General features: G+C 43.9%; 1 protein-coding gene across 2 annotated transcripts in view; it reads left to right on the forward strand.

The window, feature by feature from the left end:
* The window catches only part of MGLL (monoglyceride lipase), a 100,789-nt gene that overhangs the window by 56,366 nt on the left and 32,257 nt on the right, over nt 1-12,166 (forward strand). For both annotated transcript variants that reach the window (XM_083795395.1, XM_083795396.1), the window contains exon 3: nt 1,578-1,684. In XM_083795395.1, coding sequence (XP_083651521.1) covers nt 1,578-1,684 — 107 coding nt within the window. The remainder of the gene's footprint in view (nt 1-1,577; nt 1,685-12,166) is intronic.

Genomic DNA, 12,166 nt, shown 5'->3' on the forward strand with positions numbered 1-12,166 from the left:
AATTTTCAGGGACACATATAGAATAATGATTCACTGTCCCAGCACTGGCTGGAGTCTTTGCTGGGCTGCCTGTGTCTAGGAGAGGTGAGACATGCAAAGCTTGGTGCCTCTGCTGCAGAAAGTTAGTATTCTTCACTGTCTTTCAGCAGTCTTTCCATCTCTTCAGCATTTGATTCTATAACTATAGGTGTTGCACTCTGAAAATCAGTCTGCCCGGGAAGTCCACTGATAACATGACAAATCTATTGACAAGGGAGGGTGACAGGGGACAAAATGACTGCTCCACACCGATTGTTTTGAAACCTTCAGTGACACTAAAGAACATTTGTAAGGCATAGGAAGTTAAATATGTTACACGGCCTAACCTCACCCTTGTTAATTACTGTTAGATGCCAGAGCATCTTTGCATTGCTTTTTTGCAAGTTTGCTCTGTAAAAATCCTTTTGGTTTCGATGGGTGCTTTCAAGTTGTCTAGCATGAGAAAATACTTTGAAGCAGGTGCTAATCAAAGAGCTAGAGCTGGAGTTTCTACATCACTCACATCTTTTTAAAGTTTAAATATATAAAGATCAAAGCAGCTTATTGCAGTGAATACACTGTCTAAAAATGTATTCAAAACCTCGATCAAAATAAAGTTGAGGAAATCACTAGCTGTAAACTGCTGTCATTGCTTTGTGTTGTCAATTCGTCTAATGTTTCTCTGTTAATGTACTGAAAATGTCTAACCTGTAGCCTTCAGACTGTTTAGTGGTTGCTGATGTTCCAGTGACAGACAGTACTTGTAAACGAACAAGTTCTGTTTATGTTGCTAAAGCCAGATTTTGGAAAGTCACTTGTCAAATTCAGCAAAAACTTATGTAATCACGTTGCTACTTCTGCTGTATTTTTACTACAAGTCTGCACAAACTTTGCCCATTAAAAACACTGGGAAGGTTCGTTCAACTTTAGTCACTCTTGATGCCATTCCAGTGAAAATAAAGCATCACTGGCACAACTGGAATATTTGAAGATAAATATTTGTATAGCGTCTTTCAAAAATAAATGTCTATTAGACTGGTTATTTTCTTGATCCCTGGCTGTAGTTGTAAAGTGGCTATGTAAAAGTCACTTCAATTGCCAAAGTGAAGCAACTGTTTTGGGGTAGAAACTGCAATGGTAAGAGTACCAGAATTGGGGTCAAAAGATAAAATCCCAAGCTCCAGCCAAAGTTCTGGACTCTGCTCGAGACTTGTTTAGCTAAAATTTCATCTTTAAGAGTGTTCAGTAGCATGAGACATCTGCATCTCCAACCTGTAGCAGATCACGGTGGCAAACAAATCAGTAAGTTTGTCCCATGTGCAGCTGACCTCCATGTGGTCTGTCCTGCTACGACCTGGTGAAGATCAGGTCGATGATAGGTCAGGATGGCAAGCTGCTTTCCCGTGTTAAAACCCACCTCAGCCATCATTTACTTGCCTTGTACTTGCTGACGTCTGAAATGCTGTTGCTAAATTGAATGTGCTGTTCTTGCTTGCAGCTCTGAAGCCTTTGTGCATTGATTGCCAAGCTAATGATTTATACCTTAATGCTCCATTTAGGGCCCTCGTGTTTATCGCTCATGGCGCTGGGGAACACTGCGGCCGTTACGATGAGTTGGCCCAGAGGCTGACAGAACTTAACTTGTTTGTATTTGCCCATGACCATGGTGAGTAGCCTTGAACAGTATTTGATTTACAGCAGCTCAGGACTTTACCGACACAAATGCCATTAAAGCTACTCAGCAGTGAGAGAAAAGTCAATAAAATATTTACACATCACCGTAAATGAGAAAAGGGTTGAAGCTTTGTAAAGATCTGCATGTTTAATCTATAAGATAGTGACCCCATTACTCAGACTTTTCCTCAACTTTGCCATTGACATTACTGCTGATGCTCTTTTAACCTCTACGTAAGGGACTATTTCTCTTTCACCTGCCTCCTGGGGTGTGAGGAGGGAATGTCCACAGTGGAAGTAGGACTAGGTGCCATTTTTGCTGGATTCGTGCTTGTTGTTGTCCTAAATAGTCCAGAGGGAGAGAATGAAATGACAGCACAGCTTTCATACACCAGTACAATTAGACAGCTGCACCCCTGGGACATGAACAGGCATGGAAACGTCACAGAGGTTTATTCGGACACACCTCGACAGCCCTGCAGAAACACCAGAGCTGGCTGCAGACACCTGGGCAATGCTGTGACATGTAGACTTACTATCCCTGCCTCTTCTGCCTTGAGGATCTCTGCTCTGCTCCATTCCATAATATAGATACTCTGGGTGTCAACAGACCTCCTGAGGGACATCAACTGGTACATACCGGGAACATATCTGAACCAAGTGTCATCCTCTTTTGGTAGCATCCTCTCACACCTGACCCTTGCAGCTTCATGACTGCCTTGTGCTAGGAAATCTTCGCTTTGTTTTTATTCTTGCAGACTGCTGCCTCCCAGCAAGAATCACTCTAGACATTAGTAAAATGGATCAATGTGGTTAATAATGGCAGTGGACAAAAAATAAGGCCAAATTTTGAGCTGACAGGTGAAATGGGATGAATCTCAGTGCAATTCTGATCTCCTTCTGGCAGATCTTCCACTGACATTGCAAAGTATACCACAGTGCAATGGAAAGTGTACTGCAGTGTACTTCGCTGAAACTGAGACTGAAAGCTGCCCCTAGATCTCCTCAAAGGCAGGGATGCTGAGTTTGAACTAGAAGATCCTGAAAGCTGTAGAATTTAGAGCACGTGAGACATTGCACCATTTAGTCTGTGAGAGGAAAGGCAAAGCCTTACCAAACCCAAGTAACCAAAGCTTCCCCTTGCTTCTGCTCTCATGACTCCTTTTCACTCACAGCACTGGTTATACAGAAATTAACCCGATATTTTCCTTGACAAAGAGAATATCCAGCCCTGAGAACAGCTCGCAATGACAATAAATAAAAACCACAATGAAGTGCGTTTAGCATTTTCCAAACAGTTGCCCACGTGCCATATACACAGCTGGCTTTACAAAGACAATCGACCTGTGCAAAAGTATCATTGCTGACTGCAGGAGCATGTTTCTCCTTATGCAGGCACAAAATTTGTAAGTGGGGGCTCATTCACTTCGATCTACTTCCTTGTGATTTAGACACAAGGTAGTGGGAGCGTGCAGCAAAACCAGCAGAAATTGTCCCCATTCCTCTTTCGTTATCTATATGGAACAAAGTTCATGAGAAAGGCGATGGGACAAACCACATGTCGCCCACCCTGCAGCTGCTGTTAGTAGACCACAGGCACCGTATACAGAAAGTTAGTGAACTCCAGGACACACAAGCAATGTGTTCAAATGCCAGAGCCCAGCGCTGCAGGCCTGTGGTTTCTCACTGTGCATGTTGAGCAGGCCTTAGTTCCTCATTCTTTTAAAACCTGATAATGGTTTTAAGAAGTAGAGTTAAAATAGCAATATTTGAAGCAATGAACCTAGAAGCAGTGATAAAGCATTGTATTTATTGCATGGATTTGATACAGAGAATGACTTTTCTGTAGATGGAAGAAGGCTTTGGAAGTGAAGGCCCCGACAGGTGTTTATTGTACAGTTATTTCCTCTCTTTTTCCTTGAATTTCTTTTTGTCTAGAGAAGCATAGACATGTTGTGTTTGTGTTTTCCCTATAGATGGATGTTGCTGAATTGATCAGTTTACTTCAATTAACACATTTCTGGTTGCTCAGGCCACTTTAAAAGTTCATCCTCCCTGTCAGGCCTACAGTACCCTTTGTAAATTCAGTTTGGTTTTCTTCATCAGTGAAGGGGAGAAGCAAAGAGGAACCTGAAAGCAGAACACTGGACACGCAATTGTGTTACACAAAGAGCTAATCTAAATGAGACTAGATTCACTAAGCTACAAAGACAATTAACATATTTTAGGCTCTGTAAAATAATCTTCGCACCTAAAGTGCGGAGCAGTGAGGACAGACCTTGTCTGGCAGAATTCAGGTTATAGCCCGAGTAGACACCAGCAAGAGCTGAAGGGCATACTCGTCTCCCTTGCCAAACCTGCCCAGGCTAACAGAGTTTTATAGCTTTCCCTATTCCAAATCACCTCACCAGTGTGTTCCCTGTTTTGTGTCCCATCCTTTGGATATCTTTGGGTAATATTAATTATTCAATTGCATTAGCAAAATAATTGCTTTCTCTTCCTTATGTCTTACAGTACATCTTATGAGTTTGGCATAGACTTCCTGACCTGGATGTTTATTCTTGTTCTGGAATACTCATGGATACATTTCCCATTTCAGGCATGAAATTATTAATGCAGTTCCACAGTGTGGCTAGCATGATTTCCCAGATGAGTTGGGAAGTTGCTAGGTCTCTAGTATGTGTGACTTGACTGATTTATATGGTGTCTAACCTTCAGTCAAAAGAAGGAAAAATAATTTCCATTTATACTGCTGATTCTGTAAGAGTTTATACATGAGCTCTAAATCTTGCTGAAGGCTGCTTTGTGCTGTTTCATGTTATGTGAGGCTGCAGCAAAAAAAGCTGGCACTTCTCAGTATAACAGTGTTCACCCAAATTTTGTGCCTTCCTACTGACACTGAAGAGGTAGCACTGGCCAGCTCTCTCAGTGTCTCAGGATATATTATTTGTGCTTTCGCTCTTTCAGGTATTTCATAGTAACCTCAAGACTGCTGTATCTCATAGCTATGTATTAGAAACTTTCCAGTGTGGTGGTGAAAATTTAATTCCAGAAGACCTTTACACCTAACATTGTTAAATTGCTTTGTTTTATATCAATCTCATGGAAGAGGAACATTTTTTTTTTCTTTGTAAAGCCACATTTGGTTCTGTGGTCTCTCATGTTTTTAATAGTCAGGTAACAGTTTCCCATGATTTCTGAGCGTACTCAGAGTGCAGCTTCATGAAGGCAGAGTTAATGCTGCCAGGATGACCTTGCTATGTATGTCTGTAAGCTTTAGCTTTGTTGAAATGAAATTTCACTTTTCAATTTCCTTCCTATATTACTATTATTTTATTATGTCAACATTCTGATGACAGAAAAAGAGACAAACATATTAGGTTATTGGCAATCAATTTAGGAAAGCCCTCTTAGAAGGAATACTCGTGGGAGATTCATCAAACTGGAGTGATATTGTAATTCTTCATTAAGCTGCAGACAGATTGCAGCTCCTTTAGCTATAATGCAGTATTTTTAGGGAATTGTAAAGCTGAGAGCCAAGGAAAATGAGAATAAAAGATAGAAAATGTGGCTTTGTTTTCTCATACTAAGCATTTCCAGTTGGTAAAGCACATAATGTTCCAACTATCCTCATCTCACTTCTTATAACATCTCATTTGCTGAGATCTTATTTTCTATGGTTTCATTACGTAGCCTGAGCCCAGAACAACCACAGTTTCACCTTCAAAAGTACGTCAGTTACAAAAGCATTTCCAAGATCCAGGGGCCACAAAAATGTATTAGCTTATCTCTTAGACTTTTTAACGATAGTGGCACAAGCTGTTTTTTTCACTCAGACTTGCTGGAGCTACTTATGGGTAATGTGGCCGTCTGAAGAGAAAATGAGGAATGTGAATTACTTTGCCCTAACCAGTCAGTAGTTCCAAGACCTCGCACTTGTTTGAGGACAGTCCATCAAAACACCTTCTCTCTCCAGACAGAGTCAAACCTCTACCTGTCCCTGTGCATGGAGAACCCTGACTCTCTACCAGTCTTTGAAGCTGTTGAATTTCTAACTCATAAGTTACGTGTGACATCAGATCAAAGCAAAGGGAAAGGCTGCAGCTTTAACAGCTGATTCATATTCCTTGGATGTTTCTAACTGAAGTTCAGCTTTGCTTTTTAGTCCCACTGCTACTTTGTGTGTGGCGAGCATTTCTGATAGGTTAGCAGGTCCCTCTCAGACACCTACTGCTGCTTGTGCCCCCCGTTAATTTCCTATGTTTTCTCTATTTAACAAAGCACTTACTTTTAAAAAGTAGAAAATAGCTGGAGGTTTTTAAATGCTTCAGATATTGGTTGTTGTTTTTTTTCAAGTGATTGCTGTGTTGTTCTTGCAACCATTAAAAGACCATTTTGTTGATGAGAACAGAAGGCTTTTATTTATTCATAGGACTGGGAAGGATTGATCTACACAGGAAGGTTAAAAAGAACTAAACACAGACAAACTGGGAGGGGGGAAATGACTAAGAAGAATGTCAGAATTAATAAGAACATTAATAAGAATTAGGATAGAACCATGAGTGAGAAGAAGAGATCATGCACACCAGAGCGAGGGAATGCCCCTGGAAAGCAGCGCTCCCCGATGCTGTGATCAGGCAGGCTTTGGGGGGATCTCCAGGGATGGAGTCAGGAAAGCCCTGGCAAGCTTCATGTGGGGCTGGCTGTGCACAGAGCAGCACAACTGCTCCTTGGTAAAGATGAGCAAGGCTGGGTGTGGGCCCAGTTATCCAAAGCAATCTGTTCTCTTTCTGCTTCCTCTCATTGAGCCTACCTCACCAGAGCAGAAAAAGCGTAACTGCTTTTCTGCAGAGATGTAGGAAAGAGTGGCACACATCGTTTGTATCTCCTTTGACAGGAGGTTTAGAATGGGTTGCGGGCATTTACTTTTTTTCAGAGAAGGTCTCCCAGCCTTCAGCATGATATTCGAACGTTGCTGGGAAATAAAATCTTCCATAGGCACTACTGGAAATAACCGTAGGTCTGGAAACATTAGCACTTGCAGGAGTACAAAATGACTGTTCTCCCCATGAATCCTGATCCCATTTGTGCTCCCCACAGCAGGAAGACCCTCGCCAAAGAATTGGGATTTACTTGCACTGCCAAGTTACTCTACCAGAGGTATAGCAGCAGCAGTGCTCTGAGCAGCTGGGCTGCTACTGATGTGCCCATCCTTAGACAGATGCTCCTTGGCTAGGAAAAAGAATATAGCTCCAGCTGTATAACTATATTGTTACAACCTCTTTTGAGCTTTTTCTGAATTCACAAAAGTTGTTCACCTAGGAGGAATTCACAGAGCTGTCCAGCTCCATGTGTAAACACGGGGGTTCTTACATTCTGCCCTAGGCAGAGCTCCTGCTGTAGGCTAACATGGCTGGGAGGAAATGAGCTCTGCAGTTCTGCAAAGCCAGAGTGTTTCCCACAGAGAAGTGTCACAGAGGGGTAAAAGCTGTTGTTAGAGTTCACAGGCTGGGGTGGTGATTGCAAGGGCAGGAGGAGAGCACAGCTGCCAGGGTGAGTTCCCCTCCCTTCCTGTGTATTTCTTCTGCATAAAGCCCCACTCTTCACAAATCTTGAAAGCTTTTTCTTTTAATATTTTTACTAATGGTCCCAAACTGAAGATTCCTAGCGCGTCCTTGTTTGTCAGATAAGGACCGCTGCAGGGACATCTGCTGCTGATAGCTCCTTAAAATTGCAAGGAAAGAAGTAAGAACCAAATTCTTCAGACCTTCACATTAAATTTTGCAAGTACATTCCCTATGGGGAAATTAGCCCTTTTGTTCTTCAAATTATCTCTACTTGTCCATCTTTCAGTATTTTATGATCATTCGTTTGGACTGGAGAGAGAGCTGCTAAGGGGTGATTAATCTGTCCTGCCATGATACAAGTGTATGGACATAAATCTTTGTGCTTATAGCCCCGAAAACAGCCAGACCAAAAGCTCATGACAGAGCAAAACTAACAGGAATATAAGAGAACTCTTAAATGATTCTTTGACCCTTGATCCACCTTAAGTGTCACATAGACCCTGCTGGACCTCATCTGTTCTCCCCTTTTAACCCAGGGGATGATTGAGTCATAAACACTGCTGTGATGTGAAAAGCAGGCAGTGATGTCTGCTGTGTCGCACGTGGGCAGAGACAGAAACTCAGGGGATATACCAGGGAAGAGCCACGCCAGCCTGCCCCACCACTCAGCTTTTCTCTTTCAAACATCCGTCCTCTGTAAGTTAACAGGAGGCTCTAAAGGACGGCTGTTTGGCTCAGCTGGCACAGCACAGCCAGCGCCATTTCATTCCTGTTTTGACTCTCGATTCGGTACAGACCCAAGCCAGACTAGCTCTCCCTAGCCTTCTCTTCTCAGATGTTGAAGGAAGGTAGCAGCAGGCTTATCTGCCCCCCAGGGCAGCAGTGAGGAATGCTTAGCATGCGCAGGGCACACAGGAGGTAAAACCACAGGGCTCAATACAGGGTGAGAGTTCAGATACTGCAGTACACCACGTAATTCCTTAGGCAGTGAGAAAGCTCGGTAAGAACCTGGAGCAAAGTCCTCCTACAAAACAAGCAGCTAATGAGTAAACTTATTCGTGCCTTCCTTTTCTAACTCTGTTTTAGTTGTGGGGATGCTCATGTGAAGTGGATAACTGACCTCCATAGAGGGGTTACCACGTGCACTTCACCCAACGCAGATGTACTAGAAAGCTGCCAAACAAAAAGCAAGATTAACTCGAGATGAACAGGGAGGACAGTCTGCCTGCCACCAGTGAGCTCCAGCCAAAGTGAAACCAGCTGCTCCTCACCTCCAGCTCTTCTGGCAATTGACCACTGCTCTTGTAGCCCTGCATCTCAAAGCAGCAGTGACAGCTTGTTAAGGTCATTCAGTCTGAGCCTCTTTGAAATTACAGGCAAAATGATTCATGCTGCTAAAAGGGCCAACTTTCTCCATGCTCTTGAACGCACTCTTTCAAAGGGATAGTGTATTTTCTCTTGCTTTCTCCCAGACTGCTGCATGGAGGTGGGCTCTGTTGGTGGCTGTGAGAGTCCCAGAGGAAAAAGTGCTCTGTATACACCTCTTACAGTACAGGAATGCAGAAATTGTACCAGAATACAGGTTAGCCCAGCCTCCTGAGGTGTAACAGGCAATTATAAACACTTTGAGATGTTTTTTATTGAACAGAAGTGCCACACTACTATTATTTTTAAGTAGCTTGTTACAGACATCTGCAGCCCAGTCTTGCTCTGGCGAAGCCATCTCAGGAGCAATCCTGTCACTTCAGCGCTAGCCCTTCGTTCACACTGGGATCATACGGTCCCACATCTCTGCCTGCACCACATGGCATCTTTCAGGGCAGTGAGCAGTGTTTCTATTTGAGGAGAGCAACTACACATCAGCAAGAAAACACTAGGTGAATCATGAAAGCAAATACCTACAGTGTCTCGCGCTCTAGAGAAGGCCAGAGGCTGAGACTTGGAAATGGAAGCGCGGCTTTTGTTTGTCTTGTGAAGGCAGATGAAACAACATTGTCAACCCAGGAAGCAGCTAGACCACAGCAAACTAAAAATGAAGAGACAATGAGGCTGTGCGTGGCTAGTGTGTCGGGCAGTGCACACATTAGCCACAGTGAAATGCTTTGCTTAAAACATTTGGGTTTGGGGAGAGGCAGGGGGTATGCAGAGATGTTTCACCTCCACTCCACTCTGGGGGTGAGACTGTCTGTGTTTCATGGACTTCCTGAGAGTAATGTGGGAGCCATGCTGATGTAAAAGTAGGGAAAACATGATTCTGATTCTGTCTTTTAGTCAAGGAGGTTGGGAAATTGTGAGGACTGGATGCACCTTTAGCACAGACACAAGTGAGAGAGTTGAGCACCTGAAATTAGATGTGCAGTGTCATCTAATGTATGCTCTGAAAACATGCCAAACCAAACCTGGGTGGCTCAAACCAACCTATTCGTTTATCTGACCATTTTTTTTGAAGTCAGATGTAATTGTGATTTTAAACACTGACATAAAGCAGGCAGACAATTTCCATGTGATAGCTTAGAGCTGGATGCAGGCATTATTTGGGCTGGGAGAAAGGCAATGCAGATAAAACTTCCTCATTGCCCCTGTATGTGCACATCACTAGCTGATCATGTTGGATTGCAGTAAAGATTACAAAAGAGTGGGTATGGCTTTCTGTCTTCCCCCAGTTACTCTGCTACTTCCAACCGCCCAGCCATTTCCTCACTGCTGTAGATCCACCCTGTAACGACAGATTACTGAATAAACAACAACATCGCATCCAGTTGAGCAGGATCCTTGGCTCGGTTCCTGGCTGAGCCGAGTTTGCTCTTGATGCAGCTGAGGTGAACAGGGGGAGGTGTGGATCTGAGCTCCGAGCCTGCCCGGACCTGGAACACCCTGTGCTCCAGCCTTGCCCTGTCCAGCTTCAAGCACGAGCTGAGAAGATGAGAAGGAGGTGATGCAGAGCCAGCTCCCCTGGCCTTGCAGCGAGCCCACGGTATGAGGGAATCCCTTTTAGGACACACTGGGATCTGAGGAGCTGGCTTTATACTCTGAAAGAAGCAGGCCATGCGGTCTGCCCCAGTTCTCCTAATTACTCCCTGCTTACTAATGAGCAGAGGGAGCAATGTCAGTAGGTCATTCCCTGAGATAGTACATCTTCTCCGCAGCTGCTTCTTGAACAAAGCCTCGCTGTTGGCCTTCACACAAGGAGGCGTGAGGCTGTAACAACGGGCCCTAGTGCGAGGGGAAACAGTGATAGAGGGAACAGAATGCTCCCTTTTTACCACAACAACTTTGAGCGTGGAGCTGTCGGCACTGGCCACCTTCCAGGCCCTGCTCCTCAACCTGCCACTGTTAACTGCTAACAGGCAGGCTGCGTGATGGAGGAAAGACGCGTCATTCATTCAGGAAAGTTAAAAGGCTTCCTTCCTCCTCCGAGGGTTAAGTCCTTCTGGCTTGCCTTCTGTGCTTACCCTCCATGGTAAAGAGGAGTGGACCCTTAAATTTGTGTGGAGTGCAGATAATGCTGGAACCGAGCGAGAGGAGTTTTAGACAAGTGGTCCTCATACTCAGGAATACCACATCGTTTATTCAGACACATGGCTCACTGTGGGCAATAAGGGAAACTGAAGAGGAAATAGCCTTGACTGAATTAGCTCATTTTGTTTTTCAACCTGTTGCCTCTCTTCTGCAGTCTCAAAGATCTGTGCAATTGTCATCTGTACTCAGTCTTTACATATATAAATCCATCCTCCCAATAAGGGTCAAATTCTGTTTTCACATCTGCTCAGGGAGCTTCAGGATAACTCTGTCACCATGCCAGAACGCAGGTTCAGGCATGTAACTTGTAACGACATTTCCTATTAGTGAAGGAAAGTTGACAACCTCTTGTAATGCTTTCAGCAGCTTACTTGCCCTCCCATAACCAGCTTCGCTAGCTGTAGGAGTACGTCTGTGTGCAAGATGGTTGAGGGTGAAAGGAGAAGGAACAGATGTTTGTTAAAGAGCTTAAGCTGAGAGAACAGATCATTTCTTGTTATGAGCTATGTCTGCTATCTGGAGCTATTGGACAGACATCAGACTTGCTTCAGAATTTATTCCAGGGATCATTTCATTTACTGACTTCTATGGCAGGACATTAGTTCATATCAGCAAGAACACTGGCCTCAAGAAGCTATTTGGAATAATCTATGTCTTACAGAGGAAAAAATAATAAATAGATGTTGCATAAACCCTCAGTGGAACTTTCTCATTAAAGATGTGGATGATGGGCTAGAAAGCACTTCCAGCAAGTGTACAGGGATACCAAGTTGTAGAAAGCAAGCATATGCTGGAAGGCTGCTATTTACAGGGACCTTGACAGGCTGAAGAAATGAACTGGCAGGAACCTCGTGGAGTTTCAACAAAGGCACTTGTGAGGTCCTGCATCTGGGGTGGAATAACCCCATGCAGCAGGAAAGGTTGGGCACTGAATGAATAGAAAGCAGCTTCGCAGAAAAGGACTTGGAGATCCTTGCAGACAAGTTGAACATGGGTCAACAGTGTGACCCTGTAGTGAAGAAGGCCACCGCACACTGGGCTGTATTGGAAAGATTAAAGCCAGCAACTCGAGAGAAGTGATTATTCTCTTTCAATGAACATTTCTGGGACCACATCTGAAGCGCTGGGTCCAATTTGCTCCCCAGTACAAGGAAAACATTAACATACTGGAGCAAGGCCAGTGGAAGGCTGTCAAAACAATTAGGGTACTGGAGAACAAGACGTACAAGGAGAGGCTGATAAAAATGGGTTTATTTGGCTTTAGAAAAGAAGGCCATGAGGAGATCTTATTGCTCTCTACGAGTACCCAGTGTGAGGGCATGGAGACAACAGAACCAGACTCTTCTTGGAGGTGCATGGTGATAGGATGAGGGAACTGACATAAGTCA

This window comes from Anser anser (assembly GCF_964211835.1).
Source record: "Anser anser genome assembly, chromosome: 12".
In the NCBI taxonomy this organism is placed as follows: domain Eukaryota; kingdom Metazoa; phylum Chordata; class Aves; order Anseriformes; family Anatidae; genus Anser; species Anser anser.